The following is a 26257-nucleotide window of genomic DNA, read 5'->3' on the forward strand; positions in this document are numbered from 1 at the left end:
GAAAGCACTCCTTGAAAGATGTTCAACAAGTTCTTAAATTTCATTGATCCCAAAAGCCGCCTTAGTCTTAAGCTTTCTCTCCTCGAGCTTAAAATTCTTCATACGAACATGTCGTTCAACCAGTTGGCATGCCCGTTGAGCTTCATTCAACAATGCATCATTGTGAAGGGTTTGTATTCCATACTATGGTAGAACGCCACGCCCGTACGAGGGTAGACAATGATATTATCAACGTGTTGCAACAATGAGCAAATAAACAAAATGATAAAAGCGTAGAGCAACAAGACGCAAAACTTACGAGCTCTTCGAGCGGCGCGCCCCTTGGCCACCTTCCTCGCACTTGTGCGTACACACTGTGATACTTGTTGGCGGCTTTTTGAATGGTATACCATCATTGGACTAGCGGCCTCGCATTATGCTTCATGCCTTGAAACTCCACAATTATGACCAACGACACATCACATCACAATTCATCCTTCTTCACCGAGTACGCAGTCATAATATTTTCTTCAAAGTCAACAACAACAATGTCAAAATATTCCGCTGTGACATTTGACCTAACACTTGTGCGGGCATGGCATCCGCCATGGACAACGGCGGGACAACAATTCATCCTCCTTCACCGAGTATGCAGTCATAATATTTTCTTCAAAGCCAACAACAATGTCAAAATATTCCGCTATGATATTTGGCCTAACACTTGTGTGGGCATGGCATCTGCCATGGACAACGGCAACAAGGCCAGTGGTATTTGTGTGCCGCCGAAATCCAAGGTAGAACGACGACATATGCCAAGGCGGGGGTGGTGGCTTGCTGGAGCGGCCGAGGGTGCGGATAGAGAGCATAACGGAAAGGACATAGTGGGGGAAAAGGCTCCGGGTGGAGTTTTTGGGTCGCGATGACGAATGCACACGTGGTGGATGTCCAATGTCCGGACTCCCCCAAACCTCCCATAGGTTTGTTCCGGTTTGTAGGTTTTGTTCCAGTTTGTAGGATTTCAAGCATCCAGACAAGTCCCCAAAACCTCCCATAGGTTTGGTTCTGATTTGTAGGATTTCAAGCATCCGCATAAGTCCATACAAGTTCAGAAAAATTTAGCGAACGGCATTGAATGGCAAAAAATGTCGGAACCAAACATTTAGCAAACCACGTTGGAGATGCCCTAAGGAACTTCCACACGAAAACGGGAAGGGAATGTCCACCGACACAGATAGTGATGATGATAGTGACACAACAAACCCTGGTAAAGATAAATTGACAGAGCTTCATCCTCGATGAGAACATATCTACCATGAGAGCTGGAGTTATGTATGAAGAAGTATAGATACAGATTGGGGAACTGGAGAATGGTTTATGATGCTGTAATGCTACAAACCAAAATAAAAAAGAACATATGAACATGGTTCCACTCTATCTCCAAAGAGCTCCATGGTAGTACTGAAGCCATCAATCTTACAGGTATTCATTGCCCAACCAAAAAAGAGCAAAATGCAAAAAATACTACACAATCAAGCCGTGAGCAACTGACTATCAATATTGTACTAAACCATAATCACACCTTGCATTTGCACATTTTTCAATCCATAAAATAAACCCAAAGTCAAATATTGGTTTCCCTTTTCCCCAGGTGAACTGCCAGAACGAGGCTAGATAGCTATACTGGAATTACATCACCGTTCGACGTGTCTTCACATCTTAAGACTAGTCCATCAAGGCTAGTTGGGAGGAGGCACTTGCCCCACTGGCAACCAGTGTTGAAGGGTTCAGGTGGTGGAACAATCATCAGCACATTGTCGTTCCTTTGAACAACACCAATGACACTAACAGTGTTTCCCTCCTTAATGTATCTGCGATGTAAACATCCATGTCAAATGAAATGGGTAGCTATGAATACAATAGAGGTGCAAAAGCCAGAACAAGAAACAGTAATACCCTTCTTTTAGGCGCATTATACGATCATCACTTGAGAGGTTCCTTTCCCGTATCCATCTCAAAAATTCAGGGGACATGTCCTTGTTTTCTGGATTTATGTCAATAACAACAGCTTCATCGACATATGGGATTAGCCGTGCACCATATCCTATTTTGACCAATGCTCGCAGCCCAGATTGGAAATCAGAGATGTAGAAATCGACCGCATGCCGCTGCAGTAGTTGTATACAAAAGGTAAATGTAAGAGGAAAGATTATTAACAATAAGAGTTGCAATAGTTGGGATTTTCAGTTAAATCCTTATATTGCCTCATTATTGTAGGATTGTGAGATCCACATCATCTTGGTGATGAAAATTTGTAGCTAATAAGAAACTCACTTCAATTGAACGTAATCCCCAAGTAAATCGGCGATGCTGAGTGTTGGCAGCTTTTGAATCCCAACCCCTATACTCATACAAGCAAGACGAAGTGTATACACATCTTGGAACCCTTTGAAATGAGGACTCAAGGGGGAAATTTCCACAAGTAACAACCTGTCAAGTTAAATACGATAAATAAGATCCTATTACTACTGAATATAAAAGCGCTACTGCTTAAAACAGTTATGACCATAAGCTAACAATGAAAAAAAATATGGAGAAATGAATATATTATTACAAGATGCACAATCGAATTCATGTCCTTGTACTAGGAGAACATCACATCTCTCTTTAAGCATAATATATGTTGTAATCTGGTCATGGTATGGATCTCTGCTACCAAGTTTACTTTTTGGAACCATCTGCAGTATTCTGCCAACCTATGTATGAATTATCTTACTCCCTCCGTCTCATAATATAAGAGCATTTTTTACCCTACACTAGTATGAAATACGCTCTTATATTATGGGACGGAGGGAGTAATACTGAAACAGCTAGTAGCGCGGTGACTAAGTGACCTTGGTAGCATGTGCTCCTGGAACAAAAATAATATTTTCCATTCTTTCAAAAATATCTAAAAACAATTGCACATGCAGATGAGTGAGTATTATGTGTAGGGTATAAACATGCATATGCTTGTGTCTTGTGCAAAAAGAAAAAAACTTAGTGCACAAAAATTTAGTGCATAATATATGCTTGCACGTACATAGTAATACTACCATATGTACATGACTGAATTTTTGCTGCATTTTTTTGAAACTTTAAATGACCTTCTCATTTTTCTAAACTAAACAGTGCATGTGAGCTCAAGTGCAACAAACACACGTAGCATCGCTACATTACAAGTTAACAATGCAATTCAGCAATACACCAGAACTGGCAAAGAAACAATGTAATTTGAGAATTACTTCTAAATTGTAACAATAGCGAACAAATATATGACAAAAACAGAAAGCAGAAAATTAAATGTAAAACATTAAGGAAGGAATGAATAGATGAAATAATTTAATGAGTCCAAAAAGGTGACAGCATTACACATACCCCTGTGACCTTCACATACTCTCCATCTTTCGCAATTCTAAGATCAGCATCAGGATAGCGACTGACAAACCTAGTCATGCCTCTTGTTCCCCAGCAAATGTTCCAAACCAAGAGCGCAGCAACAAATCCAAATATCACCACAACAACTACCAGCAAAATTGAATTATGAACAGCAGCTAGAATGAAGCCACCTGCTATGAACCCCATCGCAAAGAGCAGAATAGCCGCCCATAGTATTGGCTTTGGCAAACTGGCCTTAATTGAGTAGCTATTTTGCTCATTAATATTTGTAACAGCCGGGTTGTAAGCAGAAGAGGTGGCACGCATCTTCATCGAAACAGTAGAATCAAGAGTGCCTGATACTTTCCGTAGAGCACCAGATGAGTTCAACTGTCCAGAGGAGATAGGTCCTGATGTGATGAGCCCAGTTGTCGGAAGAATAGGCGGTAGATGGCCAGAATTCTGGCGAGCCATTGGGGTCACTCCTCCTGACTGGGGGCCAGAGGATCTCTTTGTTGGTTCTCCATGCTTATTGAGCGGTCCAGAATTAGATTTTGCCCTTGCCGAACCTCCAGTGCCAGGAACTGCTGCTGAAATAGAGCCAGAGTAGTTGGATCGAGAAGCAGCACTAGATACTGGTCCAGAATTGGAAGCAGCACCACCAAATGAAGTATTCCTTGAAGGTTGATTACCCAAAGGGCCAGATTTCCGTGACTTCTCAGCATGGAGGTCAAACATTTTCCCTAGTTCTCCTGATTTCTTGATGTCACCCCCAGTGTATGGCATAGCTGCAGAGCAAACAACCGGAGCCTTCTCCTTTGGTTGCTCAGGTCGCCCAGAGACATAAAGCCCATTGCTTAATTGGTGGGATGGAAACCGAGAACCCATATTCTGAATTCTCAGATACAACAAACACCTTGCATCAGCACCTGAAGGAAAACATATCAAACAAATGCAACGTCAATTTGGTTGTACAAAAAGGGGTATGCACATAAGATTCATAATTATCCCATTCAGATGAAGAATTATAAAACAAACTGCACCAGAATACAAAACAAGAGAAACTCGGTACATAGAACCACCCAGTACATACGATTACTAAAGATGGGACTTGGAAGAGCTTTAGATGGAAGAACGATCTCACAGAGTTCTGCCAAGTCCCAACAGATTGTAGCAGCTCAAATAGTTCAAGGCGACTGATGGTCTAAAACTTCCAAAATATAGAACCATTAATTACGGAATAAATCCTACCAAAAGTAGCAAAAGTAAATCTGCAGATACCTTAGGCTGGTCATAGTGGGGAGTAACTTAGACTAGTAACATGCATATGTTACTAGTCTATGTTACTACCTCTATAGTGCATAGTATCATAGATTAGTATCATAGATGGTCTCATTTATTGGCATGCATGACACATAGTAGCATCACATTTATTATGTTACGGTATCTACCTATGTTACTATAACCATCTCTCTCTTCTTTAATTGCCTGCCACGTAAGCATGTTTGCGACTCTCAAGTGCATGATACTACTTATGTTACCCCCACTATGGCCAGCCTTAGAGCATGTAGCTATGATTTCACCATGCAAGCATCATAGATAGTAACAGCAATTTGCAAAAAGAAACAACTAGCTACTTGTTGTACATTAAATAGTTCATGCTAACTCAACATATTCCGTCAAACAAATGGCAGAACAATAGGAATTTTATTTTGTAGAATGGGCAGGTAGGCAGTGAGAAGCGAATTAATTGTGGTAATGTTGTGTTCTTACTCCTTAAGCAGGGTGAAACTACACAGCCGCCCCAGAGTCTTACTAGCAGAAATTTACAGCCAAAACAGACAGAAGCAGTAGTCATCAAAAGCAAACCATCTGATTTAGCAGCGCCTTAATTTTGGGGGCAACGCACACTTTTGTGATAAACTAAAGCTCAACTCCCTCCAAAAGGAAGTTAAACAATACAGACAAGCCCCGGTAAAACATGCAAAATTCGCGGAGGGAGCTAAAGTATTCGCACAAAAAATTGATAGCGATGGTTACAGCAAAAGCAGGAATGAGTCTTCCAAATGATTTTCAGCAGTGGAATAAACAACCAAAAATGACACCACCACCACTGGATCTTGAAGTAGGTATAGCTTAAAGCTCCAGCAAAAACCTACCGGACAGCTCAATTCGAACAAGAAGCGATGGAGGAACACATTGAACAACCTACAGTCCACTCCACCAAGCTGTTGAGTGGGAGATCCTTTCTACTCTACTTAATTCCAATGCATATATAATCCATAACCTGGTGTGAGCTCATATTTATGTGCAAATCATCATCATTCTAATCGCTAGACTGAGAAAAGCTCAGTTGTACTATGGAAGGCGTCATCACGCAGCAATGCGTGCATCTGCAGATCCAGACGCTAGTGCCAGATCCAGGCAAATTTCTCAATCCAAGAACTAAAAACACTGCAAAGTTCACACAAACCAACACAAGATCCGGACAACGCGGGCCGAACAAGACACAAATAATATGGGAAAATAAACCTCCGGCCATTATTACTCCACCAAGTAGAAAACGAACAAATCCGCGACAAAAGGCTGGCGGGGATCGAGCATTGAAGAAAGAAACATTTGAACCAGCTTGCCCGCACTGACGGCAAAACAAAGAAGAGGGCCAAAAGAGGGGCACACTCGGGGAGCAATCCAGACAAGTTAGGGCTCGTCACCAACCGAAGAAACCAATCCTCCAAGCCCGGGTGGATCTCTGTTCTATGCTGGCCCAGCAGAGGAGTGCGACGACGACGGAGGAGGAACGGGAATGCCAGAACGATTCCTCTGTGGCGGCGTGCGAGCGCGCGTGGATGGGTGGAAATGGAATGGAAGGAGTGGAGGGAGGAGGGTTGTTCGGCCGAGATGGTGGGTTGGATGACACCGTCGGCGCTGTGGGAAAAGGAAGCTCTCTGGGTGTGTCCGTCCGTCTGTCTCTGTCGCTGTTGGTGGACCTACGCAGGCAGGAGCAACTCAGCACAGTCGCCGTACACGCAGCCTTCAAAACATTTTAGAGCAACTCCCCTCGCTAGGAAAAAAAACATGACCGTCACCGGGTACCCTCCGCCAAACGGGCCGGCCCAGCACGGCCTGGCCTATGCTCATCGTGCCTGGCCCGGCACGGCCCGCCATGGCACGTTTAATAGCCGGGCTGGGCCGGCCCACGGGCGCTGCTCCTTGGTCCAGGCACAGCCTGATTAGTAAACGGGTCGGCCCGATGGCCCATTTAGCACGTTGGGCTGCACATTTTCAGCCTATTGGGTTGGTTTTTAGGCCTATTGGACTATATTTTAGGTATACATATAAAGAAACTCTGAAAAAAATATTAAAAAAATAAACGGGTCATGTCGTGCCGGCCCGCGTGCCCAGGCTCCAGGCCCAGGCACGGCCCAAGGCGTGCCGCGTGCGGGGCACGACCCGTTTAGCCCGTGCCATGCCTGGCCCATGGCGGGCCATGCCGGCGTGCTCGCGGGCTGGCCTGTTTGGCCCCGCCCGTTTGGCCAGCTATACTCCACTGCACCTGCTCCCCTCGTGAGGGAAAAAATCCTAGCCGTCATCGGGTAGCCTCCATTGCACCTACTCCTCTCGTGAGGAGAAGAACTCTAGTCGTCGTCGGGTAGCCTCCATTGCACCTGCTCCCCTCACCGTCGTTGGGGTGCGTCGTCGGACAAAGCCAACATAGCGGCGGCGAGGCTATTTTGTTCCTTTAGCACAATGTTGAACATCATTGGATAGTTTGATCTGGTGGAGAAATGGGCTCGGCGCGGTGTTTGTTGATCGAGGTGTTAGGCCACACGAGGGCAGAGGTGCGTGCGCGCGGTGCTGGCCCAGGGCACGCATCTGGCGCGATTGCAATGTGGCAGCTGGTGCAGATCTGAGTGCGGCTACGCACATGATGGCGTGGTGGCCCTCGGTGGCCCAGGGGCGCCGACAGTCATGGTATGGACAACATGGTGGCGCGTGTCGCCTGTGTGCGCAGGCGTCGGGCGTGGCAAAGGTACGAGATTCACAAGCGGCAACGCATCGGCAGTGTGGCGCGGGCCAGAACTAGGCTTCACAGGTCGGCAGCCATGTGGCGCGACTGCCATCGACGTGGGTTGTGAAGCGTCCTTAGTGGATCATGGGCCCACCAAGGTCACGTCCTTAAGGACCTAGCGGGATCGCACGCCGTAGATCCACTTCTCCGTATTTAGCTCCAATGGAGTACACCATGGGTCTATGCGGAGAGTTCTTCTTCATGGGTTTGGTTTCTTGCCGAATCCGGGAGCAGCACGGGCAGCTCTCCTCGGACACGATATCAGATCAGGCCCCTAAAGAGCGTAAGAAACCTTTACGAGGATCGATGTCAGATAGGATCCTGAAGTCGCTCTCCTCGGGCACGGTGTCATCTCAAGCCCTAGAAGAGTGTGAGAAATCTTTATCGGGATCGATGTCAGATCGGATCCTAAAGCCGCTCTCCCTGAGCACGATGTCAGATTAGGCCCTTGAGGAGGGTGAAGCAATGTCAGATCAGATCTTAAAGCTGCTTCTCTGGGGCCCGATGTCGGATTAGGCCCGAGAGAAGCATGAGAAACTTCTCCTGGACTTGATGTTAGATCGGGTTCAGGAGCTCGCTAAATTGGATTTCCATATCTTAGTGTCATATCAGATCGTGGAACTCCCGGTGGGAGTTGATTTTTTTTGACCCACCCACCAACCATCATGTTGCCAACGTCAAAGATCTTACCAACGTCCTTGAAGGAACCACCCACGAGGTCCCTCCATTCCCCTATCTCTCTAGGTCTAACCCCAAGACGGACACAATCTCTACCAAGCCAGGTCTTTCTCTCCAACATACACATGAACACCTCTCTCTCTCTCTATCTATCTATCTATTATCTGACACACACACCTCTCTCCTTCTCCTGGCCCTATCTATATAGTTAGATCTCTCTCTGACATGCACATATTGCTCTCTCTCTCTCTCTGTGTGTGTGTGTGTGTATGTGTGTGTGTGTGATGCAGACCATCCCACGGTCCTCCCCATGGACCCACCGTCGTCTCCTCAAGCGCCAAGTGGGCCGATGACACGACCACGTGCAAGAGCTGTCGAGACCGAGGTGACATCTCTACTTAATAGCTTCCATATGAACCACATGAGGCATGGCTACTACCTCAAGCGGAAATGCTATGTGTGCTCAGGTATGAAGAAGACCACCTCAGAGACGCTCGAAATGAAGATCAAGCTACCACGGAGGTGGACGAAGGAACACGACAAGGGATCATGGAAAGGCTACAGTGGCCTGACATCCGGCCACCGGCCCAGATATCCGGCACCCCCGGGATAGTAGCAACAGTAGAACAACGCTGGAAAAGCTCCAAGAGTCGGACATCTGGCCCGACCGCCTCAGACATGACACCCAAAGCCTGCCGAAACTGGACCAGCCCCTGCCTCGAATATCCAGGGCCTTGTGAGCCGCTGGATATCCGGCCCCCAGCCCGGACATCCCGCACCTGTGCGTGCATAGCCGGGCTAGAGACCCATGTAGCCCTCTCCTCTTCTCTTGTTCCGTCCAATATTATATATAGGACCCCTCCTCCTCTTAGCTAGGATTAGCAAAGTATATGAGATTATCTAGAGAGAGCTTTGCTCATCTACCCCTCCTCTTGGAGTCAAGACCTCCTAGGAGAAGATCCCTAAGTGGATATCAAGACCTCCTCTTGGAGAAGACTATAATCAAGACCTCATATCCTTTGGATTTGAGAAGACCTTACCTTCATGCTTTTTTCCCATGATTGTCCGTGTCATACTTGCGGATCTCACGTATGCTACTCTAGTGGATGTGTGATTTGGTTTTGTTTGAGTGATTCCTCTTGTTGTTCTCGTTGTTCTTCACCTTTCCCCCCTCCAAATTTGAAAGGATCATGAACTAGGGTTCCACCCTACAACATCTTGGATCAGAGCAAGGTTGATTCACATCTTGGAGTCCTTACCCCCCTAGCCTAATTTTGTTTGTTTTGGCCCAATTTCAAAAATCCAATTTTTTTGTGATTTGTTGGTTTGATGATGTTTTATTGATTTTGATCCATGGATTCAAAGTGTTGCAGGTTGATCTAGCTTCTCTACATCTTTCCACTAGTTCCATCCACGAAATTTGCCCAATTTCGACCACAAATTTTTCTCCCCCAAGTTCTTCCCCAAGAGTTCATCCACGGATTTCAGCAATCAGACAATCAGCCCAGCCCGGACATCCCGCATGATGCTCGGACATCCGGCGCCTCGCAGCCAACATCTCCACTCCCCCCCCAATTTTGACCGGTTTCTACCATTTACTCCGCAAACCACCACTGACTTCCGCAACCAACCGCAATTTTGACACATTCGCCATTTGAGAATTTGAGTGCACAGTTTCTGTTTCCTGACGTGTTTCGACTACTTAGGGACGGTTCGTCATCGACATCACCGCCACTCAACGTCGCCATAGATTCGCCATCGACAATGACAACTTCATCATTTTGACACCCCACCGGAAGCAAGGACGGTAACCTCGACAACATCTTCACATACTTCCTTGCCATTACACTGTTAACCCTGAGCCATTTTTTGCATCCTTTGCCTACTGAAACTAGCCGCCGAGTATTGTCGGGCCATGCTACTTGTGCACTTTATTGATACACGTTTCGCATAGCTTTCATTGCATGCATCAATCATCGTATCATCTCTTGTGTCAGCAAATTGTTCCCACATATACATAATTGCTATCTTCGTTTGAGCATTTCACATAGTGGCCATATCAAAAGACCTTGTTAGCAATAGCCATAGCATCACGCCACATTGCATAAAATATTTGATCATCTTGGATCATGGTGTGCGAGTTCACCGGGAATCATACATAAATAGTATACTTGGAATAGAAAGTCGATACGTTTTGTCTCTAATAGCTTGTGCACAAGTTTTCATATCTCCCCCTTTCGAGCAATCGTGCTAGCGTCTCTCTGGAGTTTTGCAGCATGAGCTTTTTTTCGTGGATAACACATTTTGTGCTCATTCCTTAGTTGCACAACCCAACTTATCTATATGTGTGTGTGTGTGTGTTCCGTGTGCCACCCATTGCTATTAATCTATTTGTTTCACTTGCGAATTTGTGAATCTCTTTCAACATTATTGAATCTTACTAACAATTGGATCAATTTTGTGCCACTATCCTGACTAAGCTACTCCATAAGCTTTACTTTCGTAGGTGTGATAAACAAACCCGGTACCAATTCTCCTATTATAGCATTACATTCAGTGATGCTTAATGCATCCTCAATCTTCAAAAAAGGTAATTTTGGTATTGTTCTCTCATTTCTTGCTCACCTCTATTTGACTATGATGGATAGGCCGAGCACCTCCAACCCGCTCTTTGATGAGCAAGAAGAACCAAATGACTTCGTCACCAAGGTTCACCTCTTCGGCGTTCAACGAGTTTTGCATCAAGAAAGTGAAGCTTTGGGAGATCGCATTGAACAACTCGCCACCGACTTGCGACAATCGAAGAAAGAACACGGGACTACCTTGATGCCAAGCTTACTATCCAAATGGAAGAGTTTCGTGCCATGATGGCCAACCGCGCTTCTTCCACATCTTCTTCATCAAGACAGCGCCACTCAAGTCAAACTCTTCGAATACCTCTTCCGACACAAGTCTTCCACGAGCTCGTTCTTATCTTCATGACGACCATCAAAATCATCAAGCTTCGCAAAACTCTTTCCATGGAAATGGTTTGCAAGACTGCCTTCATGAGCGCGAACAACATCGTCGCCAAGAACAAGATGCCCTAGACCAAGCGTAAGCTCGACAACACCAACGCCAAGAAATCCCAGACGGCGAGAAAAACAACGCTGTGAGGAACAAGCGCTGGAAGCACAACATGCTCTTCGAGAAGCAACTCCCGCCATCAACGAGCGCAACCGCCGCGTGCGTGAATAAGAAAGAAGCACTCTAGCAAGAGAACCAAGACGAAGCCGCTCGCCTTGAGGAGCGCCATGAATGGAGGAATCAGGAAAGATCCCTCGACCACAACATCAAGCCAATCATGAGGCATAAGAGGTTCACTGGTACAGCGAGCTGCTATACAAACGGTTTTTAACCCCTTTCCTCGGCGACATTTTAAACTGTCGCCTTGCTAGTGTATGCGATAGGGGGGGTCCTTCCCACACGACCCAGAAACCATCAGGGATAGTGAGTAGGAATGCATACTTTTCCAGAACAAAGCGTATGCAATGCCAACATCTATCCCAAACGCGATTCGTCACACAAATGTTTGTGATATATCGAATATCCCAAATGCTCCATCCTTGCTACTCATGTGTGTTGGCATTACCATTGCACACACTATTATGTGGTGCAACATTTACGATGCGCACCCCATCACAAACAGTTCATGATTGCCAAGCGTGTGTGATAAGGAGACTATCACACACATTCACTTCTCCCGAACCGTATGCGATCTGTAATTAAGAAGATTAGCTAATCATCGTACGAGTGTCGGATAGGATTACGAAACATCGTACCGTCGTACCAGTGTCGTATAGGATAACTATCTCACACGCTATTATGTGGTGCAACGTTTATGATGCCTATGACATCCGAAACAGTTCATGATTGTAAACCATGTACAATAAGGCGACTATCACAAACATTTAGTTTGCTCGCAGCGTTTGTGATATTGTCTGACATCATACAGGCTTCGCAAATGGCAACTATGTGCATGGTCGCACACGTTTCCTCTCTGCAAACCGCATCAGATTATGATGTATATCACATGTTTGTGCTTTACAGACCGTATGCGCCGTAACCACCTGCAGAGCATATTTTGACCCTAATTTAATTGCTACTATTTAAAATTGTACCGAATTTGAATTTGAAAGCTCGCTATAACTTTGTTCATATCCATCAGGTTCAACAACAAATGCATTATTCGATTCGCAGAAACATATGTTCAAGAATTACATAAGCACCAAATAAAGAATAATGAACCAGGGTTGTATACTTGTACTATTAAACACGGTAAAGAAAGATGCGAATGACATTCTGGTTGCTGAACAAGCACCGCAAAAAAGATACACTTCCGTGATCATACATGTTTGTCAGGGTAGGTCACGTTTTTTGTCATGCATGTACATCCATGACGATTTTATGACAGAATCAAGATAGTCATACCTGTGCTGTCGTAGAAGTGTTCCATGACAATACCAAAATTATCATCACAGAAGTGTCCACTTCCATGATGATAAAGGGCGCGTCATGGAAGTGCTTTCGTCAAGGATAACCGACATGTGGCATCCACCGTAACGGGTCGCCGTTAAGCTATCGTGTTCCGGTTTGGATCCGATAACCAATTAACAGCCCGGGCCAATGGGGATTTTCCACGTGTAAAATCATCATTGGCTGGAGGAAACACGTGTCTGCTCCTCGGTGGGCCAGATGTCGTCCGTCCAATGGAGGAGACATGCCTATGATACGTCGACACGTGGCAGGGCCCAACAGAGGCCCATATAGGTTAAAAAGGCTGGCCTAGTCAAAGGCCCGTGGTATTTACTCAGGTACTAGTGGGCCAGCCCAATAACGGCCTGTTTAAACATGGCCCATTTACGGCCCGAAGCCAGATCTGGCTCGTTAATTGTTCGCCGAATATTTGTGCCTAATTACGGCCCAGTGACATTTCGGCCTGTTAGAGGCCCGATGTAGACATGGGCCCATTTCAGCCTGGTGTGTCTTTCGGCCTGGGAATGACCCGTGCTGCCCATGGGCCATATATGGTCCGACGCGACATCTGGCCCTCTAACGGCCCATGATAAAGGTGGCAACAGTTCAGCCCAACGTGAGTTTGGGCCTGTTAAAGGCCTGTCTTATAATTCGCCTGTTGATGCCTCTACTAAGCTTTCGGCCTCTTAAAGGCCCATGATATCAATGGGCCAACTAAGGCCCGAGATATGTTTCGTCCTGGTAATGGCCCGTCATATAACTGGGCCAAAAAAGGCCCGGTCTACATTTCAGCCTGCTGAAGGCCCGTCGACGACTAGTGAAAATTGAGGCCCAACATGAATTTCGGCCTGCTAAAGGCCCATGGTTTCTTCTGGGCCATAACAGGCTAGCAAAATATTCAGCCTATTAATGGCCCAAAGCTACATGGGCCCAACTAAGCGCTAGGTCGGGCCACAATTGGGCCTGCCTGCAACTTTCTTGGGCCTGAAAGGCCATTGGGGCCTTCACACTTTGCGCCAGGCCCGGCCCAACCAAGCGCTAGGTCCATAAAAGGCCCAACTAAATTTTGGGCCGAATATAGGCCCGTGTAAGTTGTGGGCCTGGCGCAAAGTGTGAAGGCCCCAATGGCCTTTCAGTCCCAAGAAAGTTGCAGGCAGGCCCAATTATGGCCCATTAAAAAGCAGGCCCGTTAGAGGCGAATGTTTCGACCCAGTCGACTACATCAGATTTTCTCCATTTTTTTCAGATAGCGAATGATGGCAGTAACTGGTAGGAATTAAGAACAAACCTACTCTATACAATAAAGAAATTACCGCAGAGTAACTTAGAATAAACTTACACTATACAATAAAGGATTTATGGTATATTACATCCACTGGGCATCGAAGTTCGCCACCAGTGATCATAAAGCGCAACGAAGAAGCAGATTACAAAAGTTGGGCGCCATTGCATCGTAACAAAATAATACTCAACCAAGACCACTTCCAAGACAGTTCAAGAAAGGTTAGCCTTGCGCGGGAACTACTGCGCAAGCTGCTAAGCAAGGCTGTGAGACCGGCCTAGCATGTCGGTCATAGCTTCCAGGTGTAGCTGTTTAGCAATGAGGTTCTCATTGGTGTTCTCCGCAGTCTTTCTTAGAGATAGGACTTCAAGTCATAGTTGAGTTGCAGAATGCCTTTCTGCTAGAACTTGGGACTGAAGAAGTCAAACTGATTCAGACAGCGAATTCTGTGAGCTTGTCTGACTACTAGTCTCAAGTAACTTGAACACTACATCAAGACAAGACTTTGGGGTTGTCTCGCTATCTTCAAGATGTTTTGCCTTCTTTGCTGCAATATATGTTGGGTTTGTCTCACAGCCTTCAGCAAACTTGTGCATGCCATCAGGCATATCACCCTGAAAAAAGAAGAGAGATGACAAGTTTTGCACGTGTATAAACAAAGATGATAACTGTGCTGTCAATTCCATCCAATTCCAAATTAGAAAATAAAGAGTAATTTCAAAATATCAATAGCATAATTTGGCATTGTTCATAATGCGGGGAGCTTCACCACACTACTGGATTAACAATGTCAACATAACAAGCATAGATGAAGGGCAAAGAAAATCATTGTATCTATTTTGGTTAATGTGCATGGCATGTTGTTCATATCATCAGCCACATCAGTAAGATAAAACAGGAGATGACAAGCTGCAAACGTGGGCTGCTTCACCACACACTGGATTATAGATCCACAAAAACAAGCATACATATAGGGAGTATTGAGTAATGTGCATGGTATGAATAAGAAATTTGGTTTTACAAGTAAAACCTGGAACTTACGGTTGTTGCGAACATGCATTTTGATAGAAACAACAAACAACAACAGTTAATGATAGGGAGTATGAGCAAATTAAACAACAGTTGAGGATAAAGGCTTTAGAAGGACTGACTTACATTAACAGTTAACACTGGCTTTATAATGCCCTTCTCCATGTCAAGGAAAGGATAACTCAAGAATTTTAGCACAGAATCTTCTTCATAAGCATTGCCTGTACTCTACATTTTGTAGAGAGTAATTATAGATATGATAATACTGGAAGAGATAGAGGATAATGAAGATAAGATGCGGATTGATGCTACATAATCAACTACCAATCCCTGGAAGTACAAGCGTTACAGGACAAAATGTACTAACAAGAGAAATGGGATACACGTTTGCACTAGCATTGTCTGTGTATTCAACTTTTTGGTAAGATTAAATATAGATCTGATATTTTTTAGTAAATGGTGGGCGAGGGAGATAAGATGCAGAATGCTACACAATGAACCAATCCCTCTTCCCATAATATAAGAGTGTTTTGAACACTGGTTGTCGGAGAAATGACACCTACGGGATCATGTGGATCCCTTCTACGGTTTGGCAGGGAAGAGGGGTGCGCAAAGAGCCGATCTAACGATCAACACGATGGATTTTACCCATGTTCGGGCCGCTGAGGAGCGTAAATCCCTAGTCCTGCTTTGAGTGTATATTAAGTGTTCTTGAGCCTCAGCTAGCTGCTACGCATGCAAACTGGGCCGAGAGGTTCAAAAGTCTGAATCCTTCTACAGTACGCCTTGGGCCTCCTTTTATATGTCTAAAGGGGTTGCCATAGTGGCGTATAGGAGGTGTAAAGTAGCGATGCTTATCACTGACGTTCACGGACAAACACATTAAATGCGCTTGTTACGTGCCCCTAACTTTATCGGGGACGAAAATAGAGCCCGTCCCGTCCGTCGCCGCCTCTCCCCGTCTTGACACGCATCCAGGCTGACGAGGCATGCAATGCCAGGCTGGCTGGCTAGCCGCTGCATTGGAGCGGTGGCAGGATCTTCACGAAGATCTGCATGCCACCACGCAGGTGCTTGCCAGGCTGGCAAGTCGGTCGCTGTGCGGGAGCGGTGGCGGGGTGGCGGAGCCTTGCCGTGGCCTCGCAAATGATCCTTGTCGGGGCCTCGCCGGCATTCCAGGCAAGAATCTTGCCAGGAACTTTGTCTTCTGGTTCCTCACGAAGATCTGCATGCCACCAGTCTTCACAAAGATCTGCATGCCACCAGTCTTCACAAAGATCTGCATGCCACTACGCATGCGCCCCTGGGCCTTGGTCTTGACATTGTCAATGGTGTCAGAGCTCTCAACCTCAAGGGTGGTGTTCTTGCCGGGGCGTTGCGAGCCGCCCCGGCAAGGATCTTGCCGGGGGTTCAGCTTCTCTTCTGTTCTCTGGTTACTGGCTTGGATGCCGTCCTCGTCGTCTTGTGTTTTTCCCCTAGCTACCCCCGTCAAGCCCCGCCACGGGTGCGGCTGCAACTGCCCATGCACAAGTAAGGGGTACCAAAGGCCCAAACTTTAGTACACCGACAGGAGCCCCTGGGCCTGGGCCACACACAAGTGCAAAGCGTCGTCGCGCCAGGCCCAAACACTGTGCCGGCACACGTGGCAGGGGATAACTGCCGTAATCTTCTCATTTGCTGCGCTTCCACACGTGGGGGTCGTGCGTGGAACGGTCGCAGCACGCCTACGCCTGCGCAAATACCTTCACATCGAACAGTAAAGAGGCAGCCCCACGCCTTCCCCATAAAAAGGGGAATCCGCAGGGGCGCTGCTCATTTACCCCTTTCTCCCATTCCAATCTAGGAAACCGTCGTCTCCTTCTTCTTCCTTGATCCCAATCTAAAGCTTTCTCCTCCACCCGTTGCCACCGCTCCCTCACCACCTTCGGTCCCCCGCCCTCCGTCGACTGCTATGGCCCCCAAAAACAAGGGCAAGGGAGCATCCAAGGCAAGCGAGGGGGAAGTGGTGACGGAGAGCAGCTGGTAAAAATGCGGAGGGAGCACGTCGTCTTCACCCCGACGTTCGACGCGCGCGTGCTCAAGGATCGGTATCAGTGCATGTGGGGGAGGGAGACGACGGGGCATCCCGCTGAGGGAGTCCTGGACTAAGGGGTCCTCGGGCGTCCGGCCTATTATCCATTGGGCCGGACTGATGGGCTGTGAAGACATGAAGACCGAAGATTGTACCCGTGTCCGGATTGGACTCTCCTTGGCGTGGAAGGCAAGCTTGGCGACCGATTATGAAGATTCCTTCTTATGTAACCAACTCTATGTAAACCCTAGATCCTCCCGGTGTCTATATAAACCGGAGGAGTTAGTCCGGAAAGGATACACACATTACCATATTCATATAGGCTAGACTTCTAGGGTTTAGCCATTACGATCTCGTGGTAGATCAACTCTTGTAATACTCGTATTCATCAAGATCAATCAAGCAGGAAGTAGGGTATTACCTCCATAGAGAGGGCCTGAACCTGGGTAAACATCGTGTCCCCCGTCTCCTGTTACCATCGATCCTAGATGCACAGTTCGGGACCCCCTACCCGAGATCCGCCGGTTTTGACACCGACATTGGTGCTTTCGTTGAGAGTTCCACTGTGCCGTCGGCAAAAGGTTCGATGGACCCTTCAATCGTCGGTAGTGACGCTGTCCAAGGAGAAACCTTCCTCGCCGGATAGATTTTTGCGTTTGGCGGCTTCATACTGCGGGCCAACTCGCTTGGCCATCTGAACTACGTCGCGGATATCCGTGGAGACTTGATCTTCAATGGATTTGAGACTGCGGCGATCGCTCCCCCTCGCTCCGATGAACATGACTTAAATCTGTCATCAGATCACATCCAGGAGATGGTTCCTGTTGCTGCAACGGCCTTAGAACCAGAGCAGATCGTGCCATCCAAAGCCATAGAGTCCGCGGTGTTGGAGCCGCACACGGACTCAACACCCTGCAATATTTGCTTCAACGGAACTTCGGACTCGTCTCCGGCTATAAGTTCCGGATCGTGTACGCCTGCGAACACCGAGTTAGATCGGTTATCGATCTTTGAATTCAGCACCGCATACGTTTTCCAGCACTCACCTTTGGGCGATGTGCTGAACTCTTTAAAGAATTTGTCCTTGGAGAAGGACTCGCAGCCGAACTATGTTCGGTTCGAGTTAGAGGCTGATGATGGGGAATTTTGCTTCCCACCCGCCACCCACTTCATAGCTACCATCGAGGACTTAACCGACGAGCTCGATTATGGCTCCGAAGACATCGATGGTATGGACGACGATGCCGACAAGGAGCAAGGCCAAGACCCGCCATTCACGGGACGTTGGACGGCCACCTCTTCGTACGACGTGTACATGGTTGATACACCTAAAGGATCTGGCGACGACAAAGAAGAGCCGGATGCGAATAAACCCTCTGAGACGCAGTCCAGGCGCTGGCGCCCTAAACGCCGCTCTAAGTCACGTCGCTCAAAAGACATCAACACCGGCACCGGAGAAAATTGTACCCCGGGCGACGCCGAAAACAATGAAGACCCTGTTGGAGCTGCATCCGAACAGGAGGAGCAAGACAACGGGCAAGATGACCCTGATAAACAGGCCATGCCCAATGACCCGGATGACGATAGTTATCGTCCAGTCTCCGAAGATGAGGAGAGCCTCGGTAGCAAGGATTTCATCGTGCCTGAGGCACCCCTAGAGCAGGAGCGCTTCAAGCGCCAGCTAATAGCTACTGCCAGAAGCCTAAAGAAAAAGCAGCAGCAGCTCCAAGCCGATCAAGACCTACTTATCGACAGATGGGCCGATGTCCTGGCAGCCGAAGAATACAGCCTCAAGCACCCAGTCAAGAGTTACCCAAAGCGCAGACTGCTACCTCAGTTTGAGGAGGAGGCACCAGATCTCATACCTCCCTCGCACAATGAGGACCGACCACCACGTGGTCGGGATAGTGCGGCGGACCGACCACCCCATGGTCGGGATAAAACGGCAACTCAGGACGAACAACAGCCCGCCCCACCACCTCGTAAACACAGGGATAGACCAGCTTGGGAACATACATACGACCTTCGACAGGAATTGGATAGCAGAGCAAGACACACCAGATCGATCTACGGATGGCGAGGACGCCTCCCGACTCGGGATGACGGCTCCCTATTCGGACATGACAAACCTAGTCACACCCGGGCTGATAACCGCAAACGGACTTCATCGGAGGTGCGCCGTGACGCGGCCCGATATAGAGGCGCCGCACACCCTCTATGCTTCACAGATGAAGTACTGGATCACAAATTCCCCGAGGGGTTCAAGCCCGTCAATATTGAATCATACGACGGAACAACTGATCCCGCAGTATGGATTGAGGACTTTATTCTCCACATCCACATGGCCCGCGGAGACGACCTCCACGCCATCAAATACCTCCCACTAAAGCTCAAAGGACCAGCTTGACACTGGCTAAATAGCCTGCCTGAAAACTCCATCGGCAGCTGGGAGGACTTGGAAGAAGCCTTTCTTGACAACTTCCAAGGTACATATGTCTGGCCACCCGATGCCGATGACTTAAGCCACATAGTTCAACAACCTGGAGAATCAGCCAGAAAATTCTGGACTAGGTTCCTAACCAAAAAGAACTAGATCGTTGACTATCCGGATGCCGAAGCCCTAGCAGGCTTCAAACACAGCATCCGTGATGAATGGCTTGCCCGCCACCTCGGCCAAGAAAAGCCGAAATCCATGGCAGCCCTCACAGCACTCATGACCCGCTTTTGCGCGGGTGAGGACAGCTGGCTGGCCCGAAGCAAAAACACAGCCAGCGAGGCAGGCCCCTCTGAGGCCAAGAACAGCACGGGCAGGCTCCGGCGCAATAGACACAAACGCCGAAGCAATGGCGATAACACCGATGACACCATAGTGAACGCTGGATTCAGCGGCTCCAAGTCCGGCCAACGGAAGAAGCCCTACAAAAGGAACAATGAGGGACCTTCCAGCCTGGACCGCATACTCGACCGTCCGTGCCAGATACACGGCACCCCAGACAAACAAGCCAATCACACCAACAGAGGTTGTTGGGTTTTCAAACAGGCTGGCAAGTTAAATGCCGAAAATAAAGAAAAGGGATCACAAAGTGTGGACGAGGACGAAGAGCCCCGGCAGCCGAACACCGGGGGGCAGAAGAAATTTCCCCCTCAAGTCAAAATGGTGAACATGATATACGCTACGCACATCCCCAAAAGGGAGCGCAAGCGAGCACTCAGGGACGTCTACGCGGTAGAGCCAGTCGCCCCAAAATTCAATCTGTGGTCGTCATTTCCGATCACCTTCGATCGCCGAGATCACCCAACTAGTATCCGCCATGGCGGTTCGGCCGCACTGGTCCTCAACCCGATCATCGACGGATTCCACCTAACACGAGTCCTGATGGATGGTGGAAGAAGCCTCGACCTGCTCTATCAGGATACAGTGCAGAAGATGGGCATTAATCCCTCATGAATCAAACCCACAAAGACTACCTTTAAAGGAGTCATACCAGGCGTAGAGGCCAGCTCTACGGGCTCAATCACGCTGGAGGTAGTCTTCGGTTCTCCAGAAAACTTCCGAAGTGAAGAGTTAATCTTCTATATCGTCCCCTTCCGCAGTGGCTACCATGCACTGCTCGGATGAACCGCGTTTGCTAGATTCAACGCAGTGCCACACTATGCTTATCTCAAGCTCAAGATGCTCGGTCCACGCGGCGTCATAACAGTCAATGGCAATACTGAACGCTCCACCGAACAGAGGAGCATACCGCCGCCCTAGCAGCAGAGGTACAGAGCGGCCTTCTCAAGCAGCACCACAATACGGCTGCCGAGCCCCTGGACAACATTAAGAGGTTCCGGACTACACTGCAACAGGACAGCGCGGCTCATCAAGAGCTCGATTAGCAATTCAGCCTCCGTCCCAGTCCCGAGGAAGTAGTGGCATTCATACCACACGTAGATAATTACGCACTCAAAATTCCATGGACATCGACGGAGGCACAAGCTAGCCCGGTATCTACAGTTCGGCTAGACCGATCCCGGACACACATATTACTTTACTATTTCCTTTTCCCTTTTTCGCAGGTTTCTTATGCGGGCCTCTTTTGACGGCCTTATTTATGATCCTGTCAAAGGACAAATACACCGGATCGACATGGAGCACAGGCGTACAGGGGCGGCCCTAGAGGCCAATCCAATGATTACTTTATCTATTTCCAGGACCCATGCGCAGCTCGCCTTTAGTTGAGGCATGTCAAATAGCCGGTTGCTTATGGCATTACTTTGTACCGATGCGCTTTGACGCATTAACCCAACTATAATGGAAACAGTTCATGGTCCAAGTTCAAGGGCCCCAGATACCATCTCTGTCCTCCTTCTGTTTTCCTTTCAATTACTTATTTCCTAGCAACCGTACACTCTGGTACGTTTCATATTTGCCAGGGGCTCCTCATCGCCCCATAACACGGCAACAAAGTCCGAACACTTCTTATAGAGAAGTTCGGCACCCCGAATTTAGCATTATATGCATTGGCTCCGAATCATGTCTTTGGTCAATAGTTGGGTTGCCCGGCTCCTGTGCTTGCTACCCTACATTCCGCTAAATCGGCTAGGGTAGTAAAGGGAGAACTACTGCGATTGTGCCCTGGCCTTGACCAGATGAGCGCCTCAGTAGAGAAAGCCGAAAACTGACTGTCATGATACGGCAAGAGCCGGTCAGCTGTTCGAGGGTTACAAATCGTTGGAGATTTTTTCCACATTATGCGAAAGATCAGCACTTCCCGATCAGATGCTGACAGCACTCTGGTTTGAACCAGGGGCTGTGCCCACGCTTTATTATAAAACTCCTATGGCTAAGTGAGGGTGTATAAGCCGTATAGTCTGATTGCCTTGTTCGTTGCGCTAAACAACTCCTTCAAGGACCATACAATTGGATCAAGATTTTTTAGATTCCATCCCGAACACCTCCGTACTACCTACGTGAGGGCAGAAGCCGACGACTGGCCAACCCTCAGATTACATACAACACGGCCGCACAGGAGGAAACAATTAAAAGCATAACAAAATTACATTACAAAACAAGCTTTGTTTTCATAATACAAGGCAAAGACAACACGAATGTTTTTCATTCGAAAATAATGTCCTGCCCGCACTGCGCTGCTGCAAGTCAAGACCCTTCTATGACATCCGCAAAGTATCGCTCGGGTGTGCGGTGCTCCTTGCCCTCCGGCGGCCCTCTGGCCACTTCAACGGCGTTCATCTTCGCCCACCACATCTTGCAACAGGCGAAGGCCATGCGGGCACCTTCAATACAGGCAGAGTGCTTGACGACGTCCAGCCGAGGACAGGCGTTCACCATCCGCCTCACGAGTCCGAAGTAGCTGCTAGGCATAGCTTCGGCTGGCCATAGCCGTATTATCAAATCCTTCATGGCTAGTTCGGCCACCCTATGCAGCTCCACCAGCTGTTTCAGCTGATCGGTGAAGGACACGGGAGGCTCTGACGCCGCACATTGCGACCAGAATAGCTTCTCCGTAGAACCCCCTCCTTCGGCTCGGTAGAACTCCACGACGTCTGATACACTGCGTGGTAAATCCGCAAAAGCCCCTGGGGAACTCCGAACCCGGGTTAGTAAAAGGTACTACTTCTCCGCATACTTGCTTTGCATCTTAAATGCCTTACCCGCCGTGATCTTCTTGGCCTCCTGGATCTCCTGGAGGGCGGCCTGGGCCTCATTCCGTGTGGTTTCCGTGCTTTGACGAGCCTTGGCGAGTTCGGTCCCTCGAACCGACGCATCATGCTCCAAGGCCTCGCCTTTCTTCACCGCATCCTGGAGCTCCTGCTGGACTTCTTTGACCCGGGCCTTGAGCTTCTTACGGGCGGCCTGCTGCTCGACAGCCTTCTCCTCGGCCTCGCCCAGGGCCTTCCTTAGGGCCTCGACCTCGGTCGCAGCTCCTGCACATATTATGACACCGCGGTCAATATACAACGCTCATTCTTTCCGAACACATAGCAAGTCATCATTCACCTTGCTTCTCCTGGAGCCGAATTTTAACCTCGCCGAGCTCGTTCTCGGTCCGCTCCAGCCTGTGCTTCAGTTCAGAGACTTCGGCAGCATGCGAGGTTGCGGCCAACAGTGACGCCTGCTTATTGATACATATTAAGTTAGTCTCCTATAACAAAGGTTTGATCCTCTGTCCGGTTCTTCTCGCCGAACACCGCAAAGTGTCTCAGGGGCCACTGTCTACACGGGGTTTTTCTCTTTCTTACCTCGAAACCTGTCAACAGGTTGCTGCAGGCTTCATTCAGTCCGCTCTTGGCGGACTGAACCTTCTCGATCACCGCACCCATAAGGACACGGTGCTCGTCCACGACGGAGGCGCCTCGTAGCGCCTCCATCAGGTTATCCGGCGCCCCTGGATGAACAGGGGCCACCGGTGGAAGCGGCACACCTCCCTCCTTCAAACGGGCTGCTCGCCTGACTCCGGAGCCATATGAGTCTCCGGAATCGTATTCGGCTGAGGGCCGAACTGGATGCGGCCCTCTTTGCCAGTCTCCATGGGGATTGGCTCCCCCATGTGTCCGGTAGTGGAGGTCTCGCCTTGTGGCACCTCCCGGACAGCGTCCTGGGCTCCTCCCCAGTTCGGAGCGATCCTCCGGGACAACACCTCCGTGTCGTCCCTGGCCCCGGCGGAATAAGTAGGCGGTGGCGACATGCTCGCCATCTCCGACGGAGCCAACGAACCTCTGGATGAGGATCGCTGGATAAGGTCGCGGGCCGGACTGCAATAGTACAGTTAACTATGTCAAAATAATGAAGAGAAAGGGCCGGATGTGCGCATGAGTGAGCCATGCCACTTATGATGCGGCCTGGGGCTTAGTGCAGGGGCGTCGTTCCGGACTGCTGTCAATGTCCCACGCGGTATTGACCGCTGGGACGCCTTTCCCCTTCTTGGGCGTTCCCGCCTCCAGATGCACCGAAGCTGCCCTCTTCTTCCTCCTCTCCTCAGGGGGAGGGTTGTTTTCTTCTTCCTCCTCCTCTTCCTCGTCATTGTCCTCAGGGACAGAGGAATGAGCTTCGTCGTCTTCGGACGTCACGTCCGAAGTGCCCTTGCGACGGGGGCCACTCTTGGCCCCCTTGGCCTTCTTCTTGGTCTTCTTCTCCGGCGCCTTATATGGCGCCGGCACCAGCATCTTCGCTAGATGTGGGATGACCGGTTCATCAGGCAGCTGAGCCGGACAATGGATCCGCTTCGCCCTCTCCATCCAGTCCTGAAAAAGCAATAATAAAAACTCAGACATCATCCTCGAAACAATTAAGTTGGGGATACATCAAAAATGACATACCTCGCTGGCGGAGTGTTTACAATCGTGACCACGGTCTGAATCCGTGGCCGGCGGTTTCTCGTTGCCGTTAAAGAGCAACTTCCAGGCATCTTCATGGGTGGTCTCGAAGAGCCTCACCAGGGTCTGATGCTTCTTCGGATTGAAATCCCACAGAGGGCGACTTCTGCGCTAGCATGGGAGAATCCAGCGGACTAGCATCACCTGGATCACATCGACGAGCTTGACGTCATTGGCTATCATGCTCTGGACGCGCGTCTGCAACACTATCAGCTCATCGGGCGAACACCAGTCCGGAATCTTCTCGACCCAGGAGGTGAGTCGCATGGGAGCACCGGAGCGGAATTCGGCAGCCGCGGCCCAGGTAGTGCCGCGGGGTTCTGTGATGTAGAACCATTGTCTCTGCCACTCCTTTACCGTCTCCACGAAAGTAACTTTCGGCCAGGAGACGTTGGGTAGCTTGCTCACCATGGCTCCTCTGCACTCCGCGTGCTGGCCATCCACCACCTTCGGCGTCACGTTGAAGACTTTGAGCCACAGCCCGAAGTGGGGTTGGATGCGGAGGAAGGCCTCACACACGACGATAAACGCCGAGATGTTGAGGAAGGAATTCGGGAACAGATCAGGGAAATCTATCCCGTAATAATACATCAGCCCGCGGACAAAAGGGTGGAGTGGAAACCCTATCCCGCGGAAGAAATGGGGGATGAATACTACCCTCTCGGTGGGCTTCAGCGTGGGGACGACTTGTCCCCCGGCCGGCAGACGGTGGGCGATCTCCTTTGCCAAATATCCGGCCGCTCGAAGCTCAGTAATGTCCTCCTCCTTGACGGAGGAGACCATCCACTTGCCCTGACCTCCGGATCCGGACATGGTTGCTTGAGTGGAAAGGAGATGAGAACTTGGGCGCTGGAGCTCGAGATTGGAAAGGCGGAGACAGAGAGAAGGCGTGAGAGAGGAAGAGGGAATCCTTATCCCCTTACAGAGGCAGCAAATATTAAACGCCTCCTCACCCGCCTTAAGATCCGCCTATTCCCAAGGGCTGTATAAATGGCACGGTTGGGTTACCCATGCCCGCATTGATGAGGATCCCGCAATAAGGGGACACGATCTCTGCTTTGACAAGACGTGCCAATGGCAAACCGCGTCTCGGGACGTGGGGCGTCGAACACAAAAATGATTTGGAATTATGACCGGTCGAATGTACTGTCGTGCTACGAAAAGTTGTCAGTGGATGGAACTCGTGTAAAAATATACTCTCTGCGGTTGTGTATGGTGTGTGTAACAGGTCCGGATACTATTATCGTATCCGAAGACTATCTTGGAGTTCGGAAAAAGGGGGAACCCTCCTTGCAATGCCGAAGACAATCTGCACGCCGGACTCCTCGTCATTGAAAGCCAGGTTCAGGGGCTACTGAGGGAGTCCTGGACTAAGGGGTCCTCGGGCGTTCGGCCTATTATCCATTGGGCCAGACTGATGGGCTGTGAAGACATGAAGACCGAAGATTGTACCCGTGTCTGGATTGGACTCTCCTTGGCGTGGAAGGCAAGCTTGGCGACCGATTATGAAGATTCCTTCTTATGTAACCGACTCTATGTAAACCCTAGATCCTCCCGGTGTCTATATAAACCAGAGGAGTTAGTCCGGAAAGGATACACACATTACCATAGTCATATAGGCTAGACTTCTAGGGTTTATCCATTACGATCTCGTGGTAGATCAACTCTTGTAATACTCATATTCATCAAGATCAATCAAGCAGGAAGTAGGGTATTACCACCATAGAGAGGGCCCGAACCTGGGTAAACATCGTGTCCCCCGTCTCCTGTTACCATCGATCCTAGACGCACAGTTCGGGACCCCCTACCCGAGATCCGCCGGTTTTGACACCGACACCCG

At 48.9% G+C, this 26257-nt stretch overlaps 1 protein-coding gene across 1 annotated transcript; it reads right to left on the bottom strand.

Annotated features, from left to right (window-relative positions):
• Positions 1-1244: 1244 nt before the first annotated feature.
• LOC109748712 (uncharacterized membrane protein At1g16860) lies at positions 1245-6396 on the bottom strand. The gene is made up of 5 exons (XM_020307729.4): positions 6112-6396; positions 3394-4322; positions 2311-2466; positions 1933-2144; positions 1245-1847 (listed from the first exon to the last, which is right to left on the bottom strand). The coding sequence occupies exons 2-5, from the start codon at positions 4279-4281 to the stop codon at positions 1655-1657; spliced, it is 1449 nt and encodes a 482-aa protein (XP_020163318.1). The 5' UTR covers positions 4282-4322; positions 6112-6396; the 3' UTR covers positions 1245-1654.
• Between the last annotated feature and the right edge of the window lie 19861 nt (positions 6397-26257).

This window comes from Aegilops tauschii, chromosome 7 (genome assembly GCF_002575655.3).
Source record: "Aegilops tauschii subsp. strangulata cultivar AL8/78 chromosome 7, Aet v6.0, whole genome shotgun sequence".
In the NCBI taxonomy this organism is placed as follows: domain Eukaryota; kingdom Viridiplantae; phylum Streptophyta; class Magnoliopsida; order Poales; family Poaceae; genus Aegilops; species Aegilops tauschii.